This window comes from Bombina bombina, chromosome 1 (genome assembly GCF_027579735.1).
Source record: "Bombina bombina isolate aBomBom1 chromosome 1, aBomBom1.pri, whole genome shotgun sequence".
Classification (NCBI taxonomy): domain Eukaryota; kingdom Metazoa; phylum Chordata; class Amphibia; order Anura; family Bombinatoridae; genus Bombina; species Bombina bombina.
The window spans coordinates 470,654,749-470,680,289 of NC_069499.1; the positions used below are offsets into that span (position 1 = coordinate 470,654,749).

At 38.1% G+C, this 25,541-nt stretch overlaps 1 protein-coding gene across 2 annotated transcripts in view; it reads left to right on the forward strand.

Annotated features, from left to right (window-relative positions):
• AGPS (alkylglycerone phosphate synthase) overlaps positions 1–25,541 on the forward strand; it is a 705,364-nt gene that overhangs the window by 209,805 nt on the left and 470,018 nt on the right. For both annotated transcript variants that reach the window (XM_053698493.1, XM_053698494.1), the window contains exons 7-8: positions 14,138–14,217; positions 24,352–24,432. In XM_053698493.1, the coding sequence (XP_053554468.1) occupies positions 14,138–14,217; positions 24,352–24,432 (161 nt within the window). The remainder of the gene's footprint in view (positions 1–14,137; positions 14,218–24,351; positions 24,433–25,541) is intronic.

A 25,541-nucleotide genomic window follows, 5' to 3' on the forward strand; every position in this document is an offset into this window, starting at 1 on the left:
CTGAAAAATATAAACAAAACAGAATTTATTACACATTTTTGACTGATTAAAACAGTTACCTCCCAAGCTTAGCAAATACCCATGTAATAATAATATAGAATTAGACAATTTCCCAAATTTCTATATTTAATACATTCTGGGGCATGTATTTAAACAGAGAGAGAAAAAAAAATGTTTATTTGCTGTCTGCTTACGTGAACTTCCAGAGTCATACCTCAGCATCTGTCTTTGTTTTCTCTGTGTTATTTTAATCACCACATCTGGTATTATCAGCCACATAGCCTGAGTCATTCAAAACAAATTTGTGCTAATTATCAGTTCCCCTTGAAAAATGTTTGCAGTTCTCACATTTCTTCAGACGGATCGGCATTTCTCTTGGAGGAAATCCATATATTTGCTGTATCCTGAAACTGTGTTAGTTTCCATTTCCTTTCAAAATTACTTCCCCCAACATTCCTCTAAGTGACTGTTCTGAAATTTGGCAGGCCAAATGTTCCATTGTCTCCCCCTGTGTGTTCAGCATAATTTTACATAATGAATGTGGGAGATCTCTTAGGAACAAACCTTTGTCTACAGACCATGTTCATATCCACAGATCTATTAAATAAGGACAAATATACCTCTATATATTATTTAATAACATTTCAAATACCTTGACATAAATCCCCCTTTCCAATTCAAAAATATGTAGGACACATGTATTTGAATTGGATCAAAGTTAGTGGTATTTGGTGAGGATGTTGACCGTACACATCATGGACAGTCTTCTATGTAGATAGTCTGTCAATTTTGAACCTTCATGTTTATCAGTTAGGCATCTTTAAACTATAGTATGTCTTTAGTTCATTTGGGGATATGACACTTCATTCTCCCTCTATGACTTGTAGTTGGGATCTGGGATGACACGCTCGCAATTGATTGATATGGACCCATTTATCTATGAAACTTTCATTTTTGGGGATCCGTATTTTATAGGCCACTGGAGATATTTTGTCAGTAATGACGAAAGGACCTTTCCATGAGGGAAGAAATTTCTTCTCCCTAACCTGATCTCTTCCAAAGTTATAAAGATAAACTTTATCATTTATTTCATATTCCTTTTTGGATGTTTTGAGATCATAATAGGTTTTAGTGGCAGTTGCGGCTCTTTCTAAATTCCTTTGAGCAAATGCAAAGGCATATTGCAGGTGCTTTCTTAAGTTTTCCACATATTGATGTGTATTGGCAGCGTTTATCAAATTTTGGTCTGATGTACGGTACAGCAGATGCTGAGGTAGAACCATTCTTCTCCCAGTCATCAGCTCAAAAGGTGACATCTTGGTAGCACTACTTGGAGTTGCTCTTAATGCCATTAAGACTAGAGGTAGTTTTACATCCCAGTCTTTACCTGTTTCACTCACAAACTTTTTGAGGATTTTAACAATGGACTGGTTGTAACGCTCTACACCACCACTTGAGGCAGCTCTATAAGCAATATGGAGCTTTCTTTTAACCCCTAGTATTTTCCACATTTTTGTCATCACTTCGCTAGTGAAGTGGGTCCCCCGATCTGACTCGATTCTTTGGGGCAGACCAAATCTGGAAAATACATGGTTGATGAGCAATGCTGCACATGTTTCAGCACTATTGTTAGGTGCACTAATGCACTCTACCCATTTAGTGAACAGGCATGTCACGGTTAACATGTATTTGTTACCTCTTGATGATCTTGTTACTGGGCCAATAAAATCAATTTGTATATCTGACCATGGCATTACCATCCCCCTTTTCTGCAATGGCGCTCTATGCGTTGGTGCAGTGGGTTGGAACTGTGGACAGATTAAACACCCTTGACAGTAGGTTTGAACATCTTTCAACATGTGTGGCCAAAAAGCATAATCACGCAATATTTCATACGTGAGTTTGGCACCCCGATGACCAGATGTGGGAGCATCATGGGCATGTTGAAGCATTAGACCTCTGAACTTGGTGGGTACTACCCACTGCTGGATGCCAGTTTTGGAGGTTCTAATTAACAAACCATCCTGTAACTTGAATTGTGATCTAGATTTCATTAAGATTCTAAGATCTTCTTTGCCAATGCAATCATCTTTTGAGATGGGGTTGCTTTCAGGATCTTCTATGTGTTTATAGAAGATGCCTACAATGGGGTCTTCTTTTTGACTAGTGATCAGGTCCTCACTAGGAGAATCCTGACTCCATTGTACCAAATTAGGCTCACTCTGTTGTTTTGCCTGGTTTCTGGTAATGGCTTCTACCTGAATTGCACCCATTAAGTGGTCAATATTAAGGAGTTCTCCAGTTATGGCTCCTTGTTTGGCTAATGAATCCGCAAGGTCATTGCCTTCCTTATCCGGACCTAGAATTCTGGAATGACCCTTGGTCTTTTTCCAGTGTATGGTTAAATCATTGGATACTACCAGATTATCAATCTCGCAGAACAATTTGCCATGCTTGACTGGTTTGTTATTGCTTTTCTGCATGCCATTTCTTTTCCAAGTTGGCAGGTATTCAACAAAACTGTCACGCACATAATTTGAGTCAGTTATGATCACAAATTCATGAATACCATGTTCAATAGCCATTTCAATGGTTTTGAAAACAGCAGTTAGTTCTGCAACTTGACTGGATCTTGGTCCAATGTTGAAACCTACAGATATATTTGAGAATCCGTTTGCCCCAGTTATACCAATGCCAGCGACTAATCTGCGCTCATTATCAATAGTGGCATGGTAAGAACAACCATCAACATATACCCAAGGTAATGTTTGGCAATGGTCCTCATTGTACATTTTATATGGGGAAAGCAATTGTTCTTCCAGAAAATCATCTTCTGATAATTCTTCCCCAGGATCTCTAGCAGTACAGTCGTGGAGCTCAGCAAGCCCTTGTGCGACTGGATTCTTTTTATTCTGCTTGTAGCGAATTTCTAAGGGCCAGCCTTGTAAGGAAAGAGTCCACGCTGTTATGCGGCTATTAGACAAATTCCCATCTCTTATTCTCTCACTTTGCAAATATAGCAAAGGCTGGTGGGCCGTTTCTACAATAATTTTCTCGCCCTGTATATAGCTGCGGAAATTTTGTAGAGCCCATACAGTAGATAAGAGGGCTTTTTCGCAATCGTTAAACTTTATTTCTACTGGGGATAGATTTTTGCTCGCATAAGCAATGGCTTTGTTCAAATTATCATGCTTTTGGTATAACACAGCACTCATGCTTACATCTGTGTACCCTGTTTCTAAGTAGAAAGGTTTGCCACCTTCAGGGTATGCTAAGCAAGGTGCTTGAGTGAGTTTTCTCTTCAGCTCTCTGATGGCTGTCTCTTGAGACTCACTCCAGTGCCATTTCACATCTTTCTTCAGAAGAAGTAGTAGTGGTTTAGTTAATTCCGCATAATTATCAATGAATTTGCGAGAATAATTCGTCATACCCAGGAATGATCTCAATTCCTTTAAGTTAGTCGGGTTTTTAGAATTCACTATAGCTTCCACCTTTTTCTTCTGGGGATTTAATCCGTCAGAGGTAACTTCATGTCCCAAGAAGTTTACACGAGTGCGGCACCATTGAGCTTTTTGCAGGGATAATTTGACACCTGCCCTTTTAAGTTGGCTGAGGACGTGTTTAAGCTCTGCAATGTGTTTTTCAAAGTCTGTGCTTTTGATTAAAACATCATCCACATAAGATAAGGTCCCCCTTTCCAGTGCGTCAGGCATAGCCTTATGCATGAATACAGCAAATTCATGTCCAGAATTTATGTATCCAAATGGAAGTCTCTGGAATGCATACTGAATCTTTTGGAAGGAGAATGCTAGCTTATATTGGTCCTCTTCATGTACCTTTATGGTCCAATATCCCTGTGCACAATCAATGGCAGTGAATATTTTGGATCCCTGCATTTGTGCTAGGCACTGGTCAATGTATGGTACAGGCCAGCCAGACATGTATACTCGTTTGTTTAGCTGTCTTAAGTCAGCACACAAACGCCATTGTCCATTGGGCTTAAGGACACCTAGAATAGGATTATTATAAGAGCTGTGCACCTGTCTGATACTACCTCTTTCTTCCAAATTCCTTATGATCTCTGCAAGAGAATCATATGAGGCTAAGGGAAGTCTGTATTGTTTGACAAATACAGGTGGCGCATTAGGATCTGTTTGTATTCTTGCAATGTGCAAGTCTGTGGTACCACAGTCATAAGAATCCTTAGCGAAAATATCCTTGTATTCCATTAGGAGTTCTCGCAGCTGTTGGCGTTCATCATCGCTGGAACAGCCATTAGCTAAGGATATTTGCTCTTCGACTATTTGCTGAAATCCTGGAAAGATTTCAGGCTGTCCTATTTCATAGGCTTCTTCCAGTCTAGAGGTGAGATCCCCTTGATTATAATTTACATTGCTCCCATGACTCTGGGTATTGGGGTAATCTTGCTGTTTGATTGGCTGATCAAACACTAGAGAGGCTTCTTCAATTTTACAGATGCCTTCCTCTGAGCTGAAGGGATAAATAGACTGAATATTAAATAGACCCTCTGGCATAGATGCAAAGGATTGTTCTATTAATTGTTCTTCAGTTAGGTATCCTTCAGGTATTAGCCCAATTACATTATTCTGGAATCCAAAAGTGTAATAACTTGATTCCAGTGCATATCCTATGGTAGTTCCCTTGGATAATGTTATATCCTGTGGGGTCATGTTATGCACAATAATATTTATTGGAACAGTTCCAATATTCACCATAGGAGTGTAGGTTACTGAGACACCCAGATTTTGTATTCTATGGGAGAGGCAAATCAGTGTTTCAGAAGTTTTTAATTTCTGACCTCTCTTTACCTGTAAGGGTAAAAGAAATTTATCAGCCCCAGCAGGAATTATAATATCGCTAGATACCTGCATATTCACAGCATATGGCAATTGCTGGTTTGATTTCAGGGCTGCATTTTCATCCTGAAATACTTCAGGGTCCCCCTTTAACCTGCTCCAGAGGCAAGAATTAATCAAATCTATTTGTATGGCATATCTATGTAAGATATCATTGCCAATGTATATTTGATTATGGGGAGTATTTAAAACTAAAAACAGGTGCTTCACTGACTTATTACCAATAGAGATAGATAATAAGCACTTAGCTGTGATGTTATAGCTTTCAGACCTGTCATCCAGGCCGTTGACACAGTGGTCTTGGGGAGAAAGATATTTAATCACTTTAGGTTCAGCTATTTGCGTTAATAAACCTTCGCTTATATAGCTAGCTTCCTGTTTTAAGTTTATTTTAGCATACTTTGTTTTACCAAGGTCATGCACTTGTATAGGGATAAATAGATCCTCTTTAACTCTCTCAATCCCTGTGAGGTATTGAGCGTGGCCTCCCCCCTTAGGGATTTTATGATCCCCCTTGTGGAGTGATATGGTTAATACATCGCCATCTAGGGAGATATTCGCTATCTTTCCAGGCGATATTTTAAAAGTATTACCATCAGAGCCACTAAAAGGAGTCTGATCATCTATTTGTAGAATAGTGATTTCAGGTGTAGAGTTATTCCTGAAATGAATCTCCACAGCATCTGGTTTCTCTTCCACCACGTGACAGCTGTGTCGGGTGCGAGATGTACCAGATTTTTCATAATTGATAGGCCGTTTAACTTGCGACCAAATTACATTATTTATGCAATCAATTATGGTGCTTAATCGCTTCAGGAGATCACTACCAATAATTAAACGATCAGTTGGCAGATCCACTATAATGACAGGGTGTCTTATGACCCTGTTCCCCAATTTAAATTTTAACCAGGCAGTACCGTAAACTTTTAGGGAGTCACCCCCAACACCTATTAGAGAACCGTCAAATTCTTTTATTTTAGGTTTGTGGGATGTTAGCTCATTTAGCTGTGTGTAGTATCTGTGGGATAAGATAGTTGCCTGTGACCCAGTGTCAATTAATCCCCTGATAGGGTTGGAGACTGAATCTTGCAGCTCAACTAGTACATAATATCTTCCTGCAGTTTCTATCATTTCACACATAAAATTTGCATTCTCATACATTTGTGGGCTTCGCCACGTATTACCTGAGTTTGCCATGCTTTCCGATGCAGAAGAAGCTTCATACCTACCTGTTTCCTCTATGACAGGGTCGGCTGGATTCTTTTGTACTGCATCTGTGGAAACAAGGTTAAGAGAGAGCTGCAAAGGAAGAGATTTGTTAACTTTTTCCGGCTGATGTCGCTCATTGTCACAGCTAATTTGTCCGTTTCCGGTCTGTGGGGAGATAACATGATTAGTATCATTGATATTTATTACTACATTTTGTATATCTCTCCCCTCCCCTTCAGGTGATACTGCAGTATTTATGACTGTGCCTGTGGTCCACTGCTGACCACTGGCTGTACCCCTAAAAAAGTATTGTTCGGTTGCTGAGCCGTAGATTTTTGACTCATATTAGCGATTTGTTCGCTCAACCGATTTAATTGGGTAAACAGCATATCTACCTGATTGTACAAGTTACCTCTACCCCTGGGCCTATCTCTTGGTGCCCCATTGTACTGATTCCTGGACCATTGGGTTCCCTCAGAATCAGGGCCACTATTTCTATTCTGGCGTGGTTGCCCCTGGGGTTCAGCTTGTTCAGTATTAATATTTTGGGAAGCATTATATACCTGGGGTGTCTGGTTACCCTGAGAATATCTTCGCCGTCTATTGTATCTACCCTTGCGCGGATACCAATTATTTGGTGAGTATTCTCTTTGTGAGTAATTATTCACCTGATTATGTCCCCCACTTTGGTTATAGTCTCCCTGCGCCTCAACCTGTGTAGGGGGAGGGGCAGAATTAAACCTCTGTGGAGATGGCCTGTTTTGACTGGCCACCTCTGCATAAGTCCTCTTGTTAGACTCCAAATTGAGGGGGCTAGGTGACACCCTAGTTTCTGCCACAATTTTGGGTTTTGACTCCTTTTTAACCCCCTGCTCACTGGACTGCTGAATAGAGTATAACTTCGTACTCTCTTTGATCAGCCATTCCAATGAGCAGTCCTCATCAAAATCTCTAGCTAAGTTGATTTTGATGGGTGTAGGCAATGCTTCAAAAAATAAATTTACAAATTCTGAGCCATCAAATCTGGGATTATCTTCAGCCATACTGTACGCATTTTTCAATACAGAAAGGAATTCGACTGGACTCTGATTCGCACGACACTTTAAACCATATACCGCTATTTTCGCGGCAGTTTTAGTGCGATATTGCCCGAATTCTTTTCTGCATTGTTGTTTTACCCCATTCCAGGAATGAATATTCATATCCTTTAGTGAAACAAAGAATTTGTGATGCCTACTGTCAAATACCCAAGGCAGAAATTCAATTTTCAATTTCTCACTTGTAACATTCATTATAGCTAACGCATTTTCAAAAGCCTGTAAATGATCAATTACAGATGTTGTTCCCTTATTGGAGAATATAGGTACTGCGCGTTGTACGAAGGTGATTATTTTATGGGAATCATAGACTTTATCAGACTTATTTTGGGATTCTCTGTTAGAGTTTCCCTCCCCCGCATCAGCTGCGCTACAGCTGTCCTCTGGATTTATATCCTGAGGGGATTGTCTATTTGGGAAATCTACTTCTGACCCGTTAGGGGTCATTTGTCTATGTTGTTCTATATATTTTCGTACCTCGTCCCTGACGCGTTCGCTAAAGGAGTTAGCATTATCTGTATTATTCTCATTGCTAATATAGGGGTTTTCATTATGGCGATGTGACCTTTTTAAATCGCTTAATTCTCTCTGGCTTTGCGCAAGCTGTTCATTTAAATCTTGTATCTGCGCGATTAAGTCCATATTGTGCTTATCTAAGGTGGCTAGGTTTTGGGCGAATTCATCCATTTTATTTTTGGCTATTTTTAAACCCTCTTCGCGTCTGCGCGAGGAACGAATACTATTTTCTAGCTCCTGTATTTGCAATCGTTTGTCTGTGACACAAAACGACATTTCGTCAATTATGCATATTAAAAGGGGCCAGGATTTTAGTATTAGTTCATCTCGCTTTTTGGGAGCTTCGCATTGATTAATCATTAATAATTCCTGGAAGAATTCATTCTCTTCATTCCACATATTATTATTAACGGTAATATTTTTAGCCCTAGTTTCAAGCATATCCATAAAATCATTTAATTCACCCGCAATATTAAACTTCCCTTTAAGGTAACTTAAGATATCTTTCTTAAGGACCTGACCTTTAGTAATAGGTATGGTTATGGGACCAATTTCATTGCTATGTATAGAATTAAATGAGTCACTTCTGGCTACAGACATTATTGTATTGGTTTAGTATTTATTTAACTAAAATGCTAATACAATTTTTACCAATAAAAAGAGAGAAGGAAAAATTTTATATTTCAAAAAAAAAATATTATTAATTTTGAAATATGAAAAATTAATATTCCGAAATATGAAAAATTAATATTTTTGATTAACTTTGAAAATATGAAAAATCAATATTTTTGATTAATTTTGAAATATGAAAAATTAATATTTTTATTAATTTTTCAAAATTAATCTTTAATAATATTTCAAGATATTAATACAATCTCGAAATATGAAAATTAATATTTCAACTTTTCAAAAAAAAATTTATATCTTCAAAATATTAATATCGAAATATGATTATTTTTTTTTTTTTTTTTTCTTCTCTTTTATAATAATTTCTATTTACTTACAAATATATTATATCAATTATGATGGAATATTAATAAATCTCAGAAAAAGTGCCTCCAATTATTATATCAGTATATTTATGAAAATCTTAGTAGTGCTATCCAAATAATATATATAAGTTTATGGCAGGGTTATAAACACAATACAAAGAAATAGAAACCCTTATCAACCATGCACCTACTAGACCATACAATTAATATAAATATCTGAATTCTTTTATTTAGTTAATATCCATAAACATATTGAACTATATTTGCAGTAAAAGGAAACTAAATAAAAGTTTATATGCGTTAGAACCAACTCTTAAGATATGCTATTCTTCTTACAAAACCCAGAACAATATACCTTCACAATTCAGCCTTATTTATTTAACACAATGGGACTAAAAACCTTTAACATCCAAGCAATACAATTCTAAACAGTGTTTATAAAACAATAGGATAAAATATATATTCTGCTATTTAACTGCAATTTATCCTAATACAAAATTAACCGACAATATCAGAACTTGTATAGATGAGTTACTTAGCCAATTCAGACACAGATTTGAACAAAACCTAGGCTTATAACTACCAATTTAAAATACAATATACTTCACCAATTTTGAACCAATTCGTAGCGGTCTTTAGGTCATCTCATTTGAAAGAAGGTTTTTGCACAAATCAAGGATAAGTTTTAAGCTCCTTGCTGAAGTGAACTTTTTTTTTTTTTTCAGGTATATCGCAGCCAAAATCAGATCACTAATTTTCAACAAGTTACAGACAACTCTCTCTTGTGCATTCAACACTCCCATTATATAATCATTGATGACATCATGTGGGTGGCACTACGGGAGCTGACCTTCCCATTGGTTATCTGGGAAGTCTAAATCGGATTGGCCCTTGGAAATTTCATTTTTAACAGCCAGAAAGAACCTTCTGGCTGTAGTTCTCGCAACATAACACCAGGTGGCAGCATACAGTACAACATAGCAATACAATACAGCATTTCTGACATTTTTAAGCAAGTTAATTTTTTTTTTTTTCATAAAATGGTTATTTAATCAGATTACACTCTCTGCATTAATCATATATAACCCCAATTACAGATGGTTAATATTAGGTTATTTTTTTTTTATTATTCTGATACCAAATATGTTATATTATTAACATTTTATTATATCAAGGCAATTTAATACTGCTAATTAGTAGCTTAAAATGCATTACAATTTTATCGGTATCCTGGCATTTATATGTGAATAATAGCTTATTTTTAATTCAGTATTGTACTGTATTCCAAGTGAATCCTGTCTATGTAGATCTGAAATAAGAAAAAAAATGTTAATAATCACTTCTCTTCAGGTCCATAAACATCTATTCATGTTTTTAAACACACAGAGGCTAAGTAAGATCTTTTATGTTTTCAAAACATATAAATATATATACACATATATATATATATACACACATATATATATATATATATATATATACACACATACATGCACATTCACTTCTATGTAGATTTGAGATTATCTGTCTGAAAAATATAAACAAAACAGAATTTATTACACATTTTTGACTGATTAAAACAGTTACCTCCCAAGCTTAGCAAATACCCATGTAATAATAATATAGAATTAGACAATTTCCCAAATTTCTATATTTAATACATTCTGGGGCATGTATTTAAACAGAGAGAGAAAAAAAAATGTTTATTTGCTGTCTGCTTACGTGAACTTCCAGAGTCATACCTCAGCATCTGTCTTTGTTTTCTCTGTGTTATTTTAATCACCACATCTGGTATTATCAGCCACATAGCCTGAGTCATTCAAAACAAATTTGTGCTAATTATCAGTTCCCCTTGAAAAATGTTTGCAGTTCTCACATTTCTTCAGACGGATCGGCATTTCTCTTGGAGGAAATCCATATATTTGCTGTATCCTGAAACTGTGTTAGTTTCCATTTCCTTTCAAAATTACTTCCCCCAACATTCCTCTAAGTGACTGTTCTGAAATTTGGCAGGCCAAATGTTCCATTGTCTCCCCCTGTGTGTTCAGCATAATTTTACATAATGAATGTGGGAGATCTCTTAGGAACAAACCTTTGTCTACAGACCATGTTCATATCCACAGATCTATTAAATAAGGACAAATATACCTCTATATATTATTTAATAACATTTCAAATACCTTGACAACTGTGATCTGTATCATTGGTTTTCTGGTGCCATTAAGGCTTTCAAAGCCCTTAAGTCTGCTTTTGCTACCCCTCAAATACTGTCTCACCCTAACCCAACTTTACCTTTTTATCCTTGAGGTCTATGCGTCTGAGACAGAAGTAGGCTCTTTTCTGTCTCAACGTCCTATGCCAGAAGTATCCCTACACCCTTGCAGGTTCTGTTCCAAGAAAATATCTCCAGCAGAGTGCAATTATGAGATCGGAAATATAGAATTATTGGTCATTATCCTAGCGCTACAAAGAGTTGACATCTGCTTGAAGGTTCTACCATTACAGTTCTTATTTTAACAGATCATAAGAACTTAACCTATCTGAGGCTAAGAGGTGTTCGCCATGCTTAGCAGGATGGGCCCTGTTTCTTTCACGATACAATTATGTAGTCTTGTTCATGCCCGGCTATAAAAATTTAATGGCTGATGTCTTGTCTCACAAGTTGTCTAGCAAAGTTAATACTCTGGTTCATATGCTGGCAACTATCTGCACCAATTTAACTTTTCTCTTGGGAAAGCAGATTCCAGCCGCTCAACCTGTGGCTCCTCCAGAGAAACCATTTGATAAATGTTTTGTAGCTCAGAGATTGTGCATCAAACTATTGCGAACCTGCCCTAACTCCAAAACTGCCGGTCATCCTGGTAAAAATCTGATGACTTGGGCTATTTCTCGCCAATTCAGTTGGCCGGCTTTCAGTTCTGATGTTGCTGCTTACGTGGCTGCCTGTTCCATCTGTGCCCAAAGTCTCCTCGGCACCATCCTGTGGGCCTACTAGCCATAGAATTTATTGTTTACGTTCCTGTGTCTCGTGGTTTTACCATCAAGCTTCCTGTGTCTCGTGGTTTTACCCTTATCCTCATGGTTGTCAATTGTTTTACCAATTGCATGCCATTAAAAAAGCTGCCCACGGCTCAGGAGCTCGCCTCAGTGTTTGCTAGGGAAGTTTTCCATTTACATGGTATATCTAAGAAGAGTTTCGGATAGGGGCAGTCAGTTTGTATCTAGGTTCTGGCGGGCCTTTTGCACTCAGTTAGGAATTCGACTCTTTCTCCTCGGCCTACCATCCACAGTCTAATTGTGCCACTGAGTGGTCCAACCAAGCCCTGGAGCAGTTTCTCTGATGCTATGTCTTGGACCACCACAATAATTGGGCTGATCTGCTACCTTGAGCCGAGTTTGCTAGGAACAGTGCTATCAATTAATCCTCCCAAATATCCCAGTTCATGGCTAACTACGGGTTTCAACCATCTGTGTTACCCGATTTGTTTACTTCCCAGAACATTCTGGTTTAAGTATCATCTTTGGGTGCTCCGCTCTTCATGGGTGCAGATTCAGAATTCCCTCTGTGCCTCTATGCAGTGCCAAAAAGTTCTAGGCGGATTAAAGGTGTCTACCTGCTCTTTCCTACCAGGTTGGGGAGAGTTTGTGGTTGTTGTCCCATAACCTCAACCTCATAGTAGCTACTCCGAAACTGTCACCTCGTTACATTGTGTCTCTCCATATTCTACTTAAGGTTTACCCAGTTGCGTATGCCCTCAACCTTCCTTCTAGCGTGCGTATCTCCGACATATTCAATGTATCACTCCTTAAGCCGCTATTATGAAATTGTTACACTACGGCTTCCCTTCGTCCTCGTCCCATTCCAGTTGGAAATCATGAGGAGTACGAAATACACTGCATCCTCGACTTCTGTCTGTTCAGGGGTCAAGTTCAGTACCTGGTCCACTGGAAGCGTTACAGCCTGGAGGAATGCTCTTGGGTTTCCTCTTCTGATGTTCATGCTCCTGTCCTTCTCCGTGCTTTCCATGCCCGTTTTCCCCATAAGCCTTTTGTCCCCCCATTGTGAGGGGTCGTTGAGGGAGGTCAACTGCCAGGGTTACTTACCCTTCCTTGTTTCACCTGGAGTGCACACCTATTCCTGGTTTCTTTTGCAGTGTTTCTGACACTCTGTGTTCCTCCCACACACCTTCTTATGGACAAACTTATTAACATTATCACTCTGCAACTAATAGCAACTTCTGGCAACTTCCTGTCTCTCAGTAATGATGTAACACCAGTTTACTATATAACCCTCACCCAGTCCACTTTGTCTCTGCTCTTGTGAGTATGGCTTTGACTGACTGTTTTCCTGGTTCCTAGCTCTGGCTATTGTTCTTGTAGTTCCTGCTCTCTGTGTTCCCTGACCTGGCTCGGCTGACTACCAGCTTTGGCATCTGTCCCTTGGCTTAGTACTGACTTTGTCCTTGAAATCCCTATAGCTGTTTTATTGTTATTTTAAAGGGACAGTTTAGTCAAAATTAAACTTTCATGATCCAGATAGGGCATGTAATTTTAAACGACTTTCCAATTTACTTTTATCATCAAATTTGCTTTGTTCTCTTGGTATTCTTAGTTGAAAGCTAAACCTTGGTAAGCTCATATGGTAGTTTCTATGCCCTTGAAGGCTGACTCTTATTTGAATGCATTTGACAGTTTTTACACAGCTATAGGGTGTTGGTTTATGTGGGACATATAATTAACCTTGTGCTCTCGCCCATGGAGTTACTTTTGAGAGGGAACTTTATTGGCTTAAATGCAAGTATGTCAAAAGAACTGAAATATATGGGCAGTCTGCATAGACCTAGATACAAGGTAATCACAGAGGTAAAACATATATATTAATATAACTGTGTTAGTTGTGCATAACTGGGGAATGGGTAATAAAGGGATTATCTTTTTTTTTTTTTTTTTTTTAAACAAAGATTCTGGAGTAGACTGTCCCATTTTCTAGCCTGCACTTTCTATTTCCGTTTGGTGTCTTGGTTCCTTGACAGTTTGCACGTGCTGGGTTTATGATCCCGTAAGAACCTTTAACTTTCAACTTGTAATACGAGCGCAACATGATGCTCGCAGAAAGCCTCCTCCTAGCAAAGTTAACACAGGAGCTAATTTGCACTCCACTGGTAGTCTAGCTCACAGTCTGCTATTCAGTTATAAATAGACATAGACGCATACAATGACAAGACGTTTAGGGCAGTGTAAACTATGGTATAGTCCTCTGTGGAAAAATAAATCTTTTTGTGAGAGCTTTATTCCTTACTATCAGTGAAGAGTTATCTCCAGTAGACCTCTTTTGATTGTTGAGAATACTGACTTCAGAAAATAAAACTTTTATGTATAATATGTGTTTCTCCAATTATTAAACTGATATAAAATCTTCATGTATGTTAATATGTTTGCTTGCTAGGTGGCACAAGTGTATCTAACGCTCTAGAATGTCCTGAAGATGAGACTAGAACAATTGTATCACTGGATACTTCACAGATGGTGAGTAGTAAGAAACTGGCAAAGTATTTTGACCTCTTGAGTTCCAACATAGATTCCAGCATTTTAAATACATTATTTAGTTTGGTGTATTTCACCTCAAAATTTATTTTTTAAAACAACATTTATAATAGAAGTATGGATACTAAACCACTGTTTCTCCCAAGATTTTAGGAAGTACATGAGCTATCTGTGTAAAATGGTTATATAGTATACCATTAAAGTAAACCATAGTTTAACAATGTACCTTGGATATAGTCTTAAGAGTCCAATTTTCCTTGTTTACCACAATCATATTATGTACCTTTCATATGCAGGCAATGTGTTTGGGAAATCCGGAGTGTTTGATCTCTGGACTCTGTCCTGTGTTGTCTGATGCAATCTCGTACTCTGTACTGCAGTTTTATGGTTCTGCTTCAAGTATACCTTATGTTGTATGTTTTTTCTTTTTGTTTTAAAGCTTATTTTTTTTAGTTTTAAAGCTTTTAGATTGAGCCAGAGTACTGCCTAATGGTGTGGTATGCATCCTGCCTTTTTTTAGCTGCCCATGCTGTGAATTAAATACTCAAATTTTATTATTACAGTGCAGATTGTAGTTTGTTGTTTTACAAAACCGTGATATATAGTTTCCCACTGTATTGCCATTTAGCAGTCCAAGTTCCATTAAAAAGATTGTTAAATGCTTAATGGCATTGTCCCTCTACATACACACACACTTTTGCGCCTATAACAGGTGGCACTTTTCTGCGGAAGGCTTTCTTCTAGATTTTAGAGTGTCTGTGGGAATTTTTGCCCATTTAGCAAAAACAGCATTTTCTAAGGTTAGGCACTTATGTTGGACAAAAACACCTAATTCACAGTTCGCTTTGCAATTCATCCTAAAGGTGTTCAGTGGGGTTGAGGTCATGGCTCTGTGCAGGCCAATTGAGTTTCTCCACACTAAATCTGTCAAACCATGTCTTCTTGGACCTTTCTTGGGGCACAGCCATGCTAGAACAGGAAAGGCCCTTCACCAATCTGTTGCTACACATTTTGAAGCATCCAGCTATCTTACTAGGCGGGGATCAGACTGATATTCATTTGGGCTAAAAGAGGCTGCTCCTAGGTGGGAAATTGTTTATATGTATGTACAGATACATGTGTTCTTATATGCAAATCTACATACTCCTAATATGTTTTTTGCTTGTATAGCAGTGCACATAATACCTTCATACATCTTTCTCTGCATGATTAATTCCAAATGCAGTCATACAGGACTTCTCCTGTTCTCAGTATAACAGTGAAGATCCTCTAGCGAAAAATACCTTTTGGTATCTTTTATACCTTTAATTATATGTGTAGTTTACGTCTATACACATAGGTACTATTATGTAGATACTGAATGTTAACCATTAATATTTTTATTTGCAATGTACTAGTGTATTCACTTTGTAAATGTTAATGTCTCTGCTTCTCTAAGCATATCTTTTCCAGTATCTATGGTATACCTAATTATCTATATATAATGTATGTCTAACAATCGGGCTAAATTGCATACTAAATTATGTGCGTTTTGCATAGTATCTTCAGGTGAATAGTATATGTTGATACTTATTTTATGTACAGATTTATAAACTTAGTATAATTTTATACATAAGTTTATGTATTTCAGAATTTTATCAGTAAGAAGTTGTCTGGATATCCGGATTTATTCCTTTGTCCTCCAGGAGACCCGGAGTATTCCTTCTCTTAGATGTTGAGACCTCCTAATTGGCCAGGAAACCTGAACCCTCTTTGGGGAAAAGTCTCATTATGCAGGGGTTAGCTAAGTTGGCATGAAAGCTGAAGGTTGAGAGTTTAAATCCAGCTATCACTACTTGTTTTAAGATAATTCCTTTTAAGGTGGCTGCCTTTATCTAAGGTGTCCAGGACCTGGAGTACATGATAATGGATGTCCCTGAACATCCATTATCATGTATGTTCAGTTCAGAACTGAACCAAGGTCTTTATTCCAAAGAAGAAAAGGGATTTTCAGTCCATTTTTAGACTTAAATGGACAGTCAAATCCCCAAAAAACTTTCATGATTCAAATAGGGCATGTAATTGTAAACAACTTTCCAAGATTAGGCTCGCGAGGGCGCAAAATGCCAAAGTATATTGCGTCATTCTTGGCGCAAGATTTTTTGATGCAAAGTTACGTTTGATGACACAAAATTCATCATTTCCAGCGTCTTAGTCGACGCTGAGTTCCTTTCACAAAGGTTGCGTCTTTAATGACGCATGTGTGTCATTTCCGGGTGTTGGCGCCAACAAATTTTCTGTTTGCGTTGTGCGTCCTACTTGGTGCCAAATATTTTCATTATTTTAAAACCCCATTCCTATATGCCTCTTGCCTTTTTCTCTATCAGAGGGCTATGCTGTTTGCATTTTTTTCCCATTCCTGAAACTGCCATATAAGGAAATTGATGATTTTGCTTTATATGTTTTTTTTCTCTTACATTTGCAAGATGTCTCAATCTGATCCTGTCTCAAAAACCCACTGTTGGAACCCTGCTGCCTGATAACAGTTCTACCAAAGCTAAGTCTATTTGTTGTAAACTTGTGGAGATTATATCTCCAGCTGTGGTTTGTAATAGTTGTCATGATAAGCTTTTACATGCAGAGAATGTGTCCATCAGTAATATTACATTGCCTGTTGTTCCTTCAACATCTAATGTACAAGATATACCTGTGAATTTAAAAGATTTTATTGCTGATTCAATTCAGAAGGCTTTGTCTGCCATTCAAATCTATTCATTGTCCGAAAGAAGAAAATTCATTTAGGCCAGTTCTGGATCTGAAATTTTTGAATCGTTATGTAAGAGTGCCAACTTTCAAAATGGTGACTATAAGGACTATTCTGCCTTTTGTTCAACAAGGGCATTATATGTCCACAATAGATTTACAGGATGCATATCTTCATATTCCGATTCATCCAGATCATTATCAGTTTCTGAGATTCTCTTTTCTAGACAAGCATTACCAATTTGTCGCTCTTCCTTTTGGCCTAGCGACAGCTCCAAAAATCTTTTCAAAGTTTCTCGGTGCCCTACTCTCTGTAATCAGAGAACGGGGTATTGCGGTATTTCCTTATTTGGACGATATCTTGGTACTAGCTCAGTCTTTACATTCTGCAGAATCTCACACAAATCAACTAGTGATGTTTCTTCGAAGACATGGTTGGAGGATCAATTTACCAAAAAGTTCTTTGATTCCTCAGACAAGGATCACCTTTTTATGTTTCCAGATAGATTCAGTGTCAATGACTCTTACAGACAAGAGACGGTTAAAATTGGGTTCAGCTTGTCGGAACCTTCAGTCTCAATCATTCCCTTCAGTAGCTATGTGTATGGAAGTTTTAGGTCTTATGACTGCAGCATCGTACGCGATCCCCTTTGCTCGTTTTCACATGAGACCTCTCCAGCTTTGTATGCTGAACCAGTGGTGCAGGGATTATACAAATATATCGCAGTTAATATCCTTAAATCCCAATGTTCGACTATCTCTGACTTGGTGGTTAGATCACCATCGTATAGTTCTAGGAGCCTCTTTTGTTCGTCCAATCTGGACTGTAATCACAACAGATGAAAGTCTTTCAGGTTGGGGAGCTGTCTGGGGATCTCTGACAGCACAAGGGGTTTGGAAATCTGAAGAGGCGAGATTACCAATCAATATTTTGGAACTCTGTGCGATTTTCAGGGCTCTTCAGGTTTGGCCTATGTTGAAGAGAGAACCGTTCATTTGTTTTCAGACAGACAATATCACAACTGTGGCATATGTAAATCATCAGGGTGGGACTCACAGTCCCCAAGCTATGAAAGAAGTATATCGGATACTTGCTTGGGTGGAATACAACTCCTGTCTAATTTCTGCGGTTCATATCCCAGGTATAGACAATTGGGAAGCGGATTATCTCAGCCGTCAAACTTTACATCCGGGGGAGTGGTCCCTCCATCCAGATGTTTTTTCTCAGATTGTTCAGATGTGGGGTCTTCCAGAAATAGATCTGATGGCTTCCCATCTAAACAAGAAACCTCCCAGGTACCTGTCCAGGTCCAGGGATCCTCAGGTTTTGGTATGCAGATCTTGTTCGGATGTCCAGTTGCCAACCTTGGCCACTTCCATTAAGGCCAGACCTTATGTCTCAATGTCCGTTTTTCCATCAGGATCTCAAATCATTAAATTTGAAGGTATGGAAATTGAACGCCTAGTGTTTAGTCATAGAGGTTTCTCTGACTCAGTGATTCATACTATGTTACAGGCTCGTAAATCTGTTTCTAGGAAGATTTATTATCGAGTTTGGAAGACTTATATTTCATGGTGTTCTTCTCATAAATTCTCTTGGCATTCTTTTAGAATTCCTAGAATTTTACAGTTTCTTCAGGATGGTTTGGATAAGGGTTTGTCTGCAAGTTCCTTGAAGGGACAAATCTCTGCTCTTTCTATTTTATTTCACAGAAAGATTGCTACACTTCCTGATATTCACTGTTTTGTACAGGCTTTGGTCCGTATCAAGTCTGTCATTAAATTAATCTGTCCTCCTTGGAGTCTTAATTTGGTTTTGAAGGCTTTACAGGCTGCTCCGTTTGAGCCTATGCATTCTTTGGATATTAAACTACTTTCTTGGAAAGTGTTGTTTCTTTTGGCCATCTCTTCTGCTAGAAGAGTTTCAGAATTATCTGCTCTTTCTTGTGAATCTCCTTTTCTGTTTTTTCATCAGGATAAGGCGGTTTTGCGGGCTTCATTTCAATTCTTACGAACTAGGATAGAAATAACGATGGCCCTTCATAGGCTGTTGCCCTTAGTAATTTCGTATAAAGTAAAACCTTATATAAGGCTAATTATTGGTAAATTACTGGGCGGGTTCTGTACACTACACAGAAATACTATGCAGAGGGGATTCAGTACAAGACTGAGAGAGTGTACATATGTAGCACTCAACAGCCTGTATTCTCAAATAATCACATAAGTAATAGCAATAATAAATGGCAGAACGTGAATATGTAGGTATGTAAGTCTGGTTCAAGTCGTCTAAAACTTAACTTTTATTAATAAAATACACATAAAAAAGGGAAACACACATCCCTAAATGTTAAAAACACAGTGGCGGCTGATCTGGAAAATTATAATAATAAAGTCCGTGGAAAGAACTACCTATTTGTCAGAATAGATCTGACATATATGAATAAATGACTTCCTGTCACTCTGTGGTGAATTGTCTTAATTCTGAAATAAATGTAAGTACTGTGGTGGAAAAAGTCCCACCTGGGATCAAATCAGTATTGACAAATTCGTTTTTAAGTGGTTAGTGCAACGATTAGTATGTGCTAGCCAGGATATTGTATCCCCACCTAGAGCAATGTCAAAATGACAGGTCCACGTTCAGGTACGTTATTATTTAAATTAATAGGTCCCCCTGTCAGGGAATGATATATCAATGCCGGTGGTTTATAAATCTATGGTCAGTATGCTTCACACACCCCTGATATTAAATAGGAAGACAGATGAATACTGCGTGTTGCAGGACCACATAGGCAGGGAATTATATCACTAATGTCACCCTAGGATAATGATCATCCATAAGGTTATGAAATAAGGTAATAGATATACGGCATTCAGATATATTATTAAACAACTAATATCTAGGTGTCGTGAGGATATGTATTCCACTGCAATACCGTAGTGGTACTGTTATAGGTTTTAAGAAAAAATGGATAAATTCATATGTGAGGATAGTCAGTGTGATTCACTTTAGTAACTTGAATAACATCCGGTTTCCAAATTAATTAGAAACCCCACATTCAGTAGTAGTACGCTGTTCTACACCATAAATGTGACTGGGGAGTCACAACTATATATATCTCATTATTATATAGGATATGCATGATCCATTTTTAAAAAACAGGTTTTGTGAATGATACTCGGTATTTGGCACAACTTTGTTATAAGTTTATAGGTAAACCACTAATTGTAGTGGTGTCCGGAATCCGGACAAATACCGTAACATTAACCCCTTAACGACCGAGGACGTGCAGGGTACGTCCTCAAAAAAAAAAAGGCAGCTAACGCCTGAGGACGTACCCTGCACGTCCTCGGTGTGGAAAGCAGCTGGAAGCGATCCTGCTCGCTTCCAGCTGCTTTCCGGTTATTGCAGTGATGCCTCGATATGGAGACATCCTGCAATAACCTTTTTAAGCCATCCGGTGCAGAGAGAGCCACTCTGTGGCCCTCTCTGCACCGGAGATCGGTGGCTTACAGCGTTGGTGGGTGGGAGCCGGATCGGGAGGCGGGTGGCGGCCATCGATGGCCCTCGTGATGTGGAGGGGGGCGGGATCGTGGGCGGGGATGCTAGGGGGCGCGCACTGACGCGCGCACGGGAGGGTGGGGGCGGGCGCGTGCATGGGGAGGGAGCGGGTGGGAACCGCTACACACAAAAAACATTTTGTTGGAAAATGAAAACAAATAGTAAAATAAAATAAACAAATCAAAGAGAAAAACAATCAGTTAGGTGGTGGGGGTTGGTCTGTGGGGAGGGGAAAGCTACACTTCAGAAAAACCGGGAAAAAAATAAAAAAAAAAACCCATATTTTTTTGCAAACTGGGTACTGGCAGACAGCTGCCAGTACCCAAGATGGCCCCAATTAAGGCAGAGGGGAGGGTTAGAGAGCGGTTTTGGGGGGATCAGGGAGGTTGGGGGCAAAGGGGGGGATCCTACGCAGTGGCATATGTAAATATGCTAAAAAAAATTTTTTATTAGTTTTAAAAACCCTTTTATTTTAGTACTGGCAGACTTTCTGCCAGTACTTAAGATGGCGGGGACAATTGTGGGGTTGGGGAGGGAAGGGAGCTGTTTGGGAGGGATCAGGGGGTGGGATGTGTCAGGTGGGAGGCTGATCTCTACACTAAAGCTAAAATTAACCCTTCAAGCTCCCTACAAACTCCCTAATTAACCCCTTCACTGCTAGCCATAATACACGTGTGAGGCACAGCAGCATTTAGCGGCCTTCTAATTACCATAAATCAACGCCAAAGTCATATATGTCTGCTATTTCTGAACAAAGGGGATCCCAGAGAAGAATTTACAACCATTTGTGCCATAATTGCACAAGCTGTTTGTAAATGATTTCAGTGAGAAACCTAAAATTGTGAAAAATGTAAAGTTTTTTTTTTTATTTGATCGCATTTGGCGGTGAAATGGTGGCATGAAATATACCAAAATGGGCCTAGATCAATACTTGGGGTCGTCTACTACACTACACTAAAGCTAAAATTAACCCTAAAAGCTCCCTAATTAACCCCTTAACTGCTGGGCATAATACACGTGTGGTGCGCAGTGGCATTTAGCGGCCTTCTAATTACCAAAAAGCAATGCCAAAGCCATATATGTCTGCTATTTCTGAACAAAGGGGATCCCAGAGAAGAATTTACAACCATTTATGCCATAATTGCACAAGCTGTTTGTAAATAATTTCAGTGAGAAACCGAAAGTTTGTGAAAAAGTGAACGATTTTTTGTATTTGATCGCATTTGGTAGTGAAATGGTGGTATGAAATATACCAAAATTGGCCTACATCAATACTTTGGGATGTCTACTAAAAAAAAATATATACATGTCAATGGCTATTCAGGGATTCCATGGGATATCAGTGTTCCAATGTAATTGGCGCTAATTTTGAAAAAAATTGGTTTGGAAATAGCAACGTGCTACTTGTATTTATTGCCCTATAACTTGCAAAAAAAGCAAAGAACATGTGAACATTGGGTATTTCTAAAATCAGGACAAAATTTAGAAACTATTTAGCATGGGTGTTTTTGGTGGTTGTAGATGTGTAACAGATTTTGGGGGTCAAAGTTAGAAAAAGTGTGTTTTTTTCCATTTTTCCTCATATTTTATATTTTTTTTTATAGTAAATTATAAGATATGATGAAAATAATGGTATCTTTAGAAAGTCCATTTAATGGCGAGAAAAACGGTATATAATATGTGTGGGTACAGTAAATGAGCAAGAGGAAAATTACAGCTAAACACAAACACCGCAAAAATGTAAAAATAGCCTTGGTCCCAAACGGACAGAAAATGGAAAAGTGCTGTGGTCATTAAGGGGTTAAAATGTCAATTACCACTAGAAACCGCCACTCAGAGTGAGACTGGCAGGATTTAAGTTATATAGTCAAAGGTAGAACAATCAACCACTATTATAATGGCAAGCCATCAGTATCGTAACTATTGTTATAAAGTTAAATAGGCAGCCATTATTTTCTATTTAAGCAACCAGTAAGCCGGGACTGCAGTTAAAAAAACACACACACACAGCCGGAGAGAGACGCTAAGTCCCTGCTCCCCCTGACATGTTTCCCTATAGAGCTTTTTCAGAGGTGGGGCGGCCGGCTCTACTTCAGACTTTTATAGGCTGAATGTATAATGACGTCATATAATATTGCATCTCTGATAGGGCCACAATGCCAGGTAAGCCATTAGTCCTAAGAGGGGGCGTGGTTGCCCAATCACAGTGGGGCAAGTATGACGCTAGAAGAAGTTGTCATGGGGATCGTACATGACAGTAGCAACAATACAGTTAACATAACTATTATTGGGATCGAGTGGAACGGCAATATAACTTCGTTCAAATTTGGATCTAAGTCAGGCTGCATATTAGGAGCAAGAATCCTCCGTTGGACTCACGATCATATTTGGGTTAAATAATTATATAGGCAAAACAGTGTAAACACATTTATCAAGTCATCTCTTATTGCTTTATAATTATGTATCTGGGACCAATTGTAGTGCGGTGCGTATAGGAGTAATAAAATATATATATGAAACATAAGATGATGACATAAGGCCTCTGCTATTTCCTTGGCTTCTTGGTTAAAGCTTTTGATTCATCAAGCTTATTTGGCCCGCCTCAGAGAATTACATCTCATTCTACTAGATCAGTCTCCACTTCGTGGGCTTTTAAGAATGAAGCTTCAGTTGATAAGATTTGCAAAGCAGCAACTTGGTCCTCTTTGCATACATTTACTAAATTCTACCATTTTCATGTATTTGCTTCTTCAGAAGCAGTCTTTGGTAGAAATGTTCTTCAGGCAGCTGTTTCAGTTTGATTCTTCTGCTGATGTTTTAAGTTTTTCTTTTCATTATGAGAATAACTTTTATTTTGGGTTGTGGATTATTTTTTTCAGCGGAAAACGGATGTTATTTATTTTTATCCCTCCCTCTCTAGTGACTCTTGAGTGGAGTTCCACATCTTGGGTATTGATATCCCATACGTCAATAGCTCATGGACTCTTGCCAATTACATGAAAGAAAACATAATTTATGTAAGAATTTACCTGATAAATTAATTTCTTTCATATTGGCAAGAGTCCATGAGGCCCACCCTTTTTATGGTGGTTATGAGTTTTTTGTATAAAGCACAATTATTTCCAAATTCCTTTGTTGATGCTTTTACTCCTTTCTTATCACCCCACTTCTTGGCTATTTGTTAAACTGAATTGTGGGTGTGGGAAGGGGTGTATTTATAGGCATTTTGAGGTTTGGGAAACTTTTCCCCTCCTGGTAGGATTGTATATCCCACACGTCACTAGCTCATGGACTCTTGCCAATATGAAAGAAATGATTGGATTGTATATCCCATACGTCACTAGCTCATGGACTCATGGAATTTCTCAGGTAAATTCTTACATAAATGATGTTATATATATATGTATATATGTGTATATATATATATATATATATATATATATATATGTATATATATATATATATATATATATATATATATATGTGTGTGTGTGTATGTGTATAGCTCCGCTTGTAATCTAGCCCATAGTACTTTTTTTCTTTCCATAGTCATTTTAGAAAAACAGCCTCTTTCTACTTTCTCTGTCAAAATTAATCTCATCTTTGCAGTATGTGTCCTGACACCAGCAAAAGGGCGAGCAGTTTCCCTATGTGATCAGGAACGTGGCGTATACCCCATCAGTAACTAAATACAATACTACTCTGAATGTAAAGCAGCTGATTTATTGGTCTACTTTCTACCACATATGCTATATAATTATGTGTTCATAATCTCGCAATAGTTGTTTTAACATTTTATTTGTTTACCTCTCTAGAACAGAATACTCTGGATAGATGAGAAGAATTTAACTGCTCACATAGAAGCGGGTGTCAGTGGTCAAGACCTAGAGAAACAGGTAATATTAATTAAATAAATATATTAAATAAATAAAATAAATGTCTATTATATAACTATACACATCTGATGACTAAATAAATGATACTTTGTCTGTGGTAATATATTTTCCTTAGGAATGGACGATGGACGAAAAAATTCCCCAGGTTTTAAAAAAAATCCACCTGTCCTTCCCTTTAACGCTTTGACTGCTTATATATATATTTTAATTTAGATTTTCCAAATTGTCTAGGCCAACACATATAAAGCACTGGCTGTCCTAATACCTTGTTTTCTAGACTCCCCATTGCATGTTCAGTCGAGTCCTAATTTGTTTTGTGGAATACCATATGCCATTAGATTTAGAATACACCTTAGTTAGCCTGATCTAAATGCATCCAGCAAACAATATGATTGTGGGTGCAAAAGATATTGGTTCAAACACAAGTAAACTTAAAATGTGTCAAGCCCTGACATACATACATATACATTAATATTATAATTTTATTATAAAGTGCAGCCAAATTATATAGCTTGATATATATATATATATATATATATATATATATATATATATATATATATATATATATACATATACATAAAGGTAGGTTTTCCATCACAATAACCCATTAACCCCTTGGATGCACATTGACCTGTTGGCATCATGCTGAGGGTTTCTTATCATAGCTATCTCCTTCCTGCTTGCCCAGTGAGGTCAACACAGTTGCAAGTGGTGATGTCACAAGGCCCCGGGAACTACCTGCTAATGCAGGAAGTTATTGGACCAAGCCCATATCTTAGTACCAAGCCACTTACAGGGGCAAGTTGATCCCTCATTGGAAAAATGGTGATTGTCTACAGCAGCACTTAAAGTGCACTTTAACTTGATGGAGGTTCTTAGCCCCTATTTCCTCCATATTTGTGTTAGAGTGTCAAGTGGAGTCTGCCCTTTCAAATGAGGGGGGAGACAGGGGATCTGTACCTATTTTACAGACAAAAGTGAGCCTCATGTGAAAGAGGGAATTGCCCTCCTTAAAGTGAGACATCACCCACCTAAATTACAGGTGATCACCATGGTAATGTTTATACCTGCTGCACGGAAGCAATGTTCCCCCATAAAAAACTTCC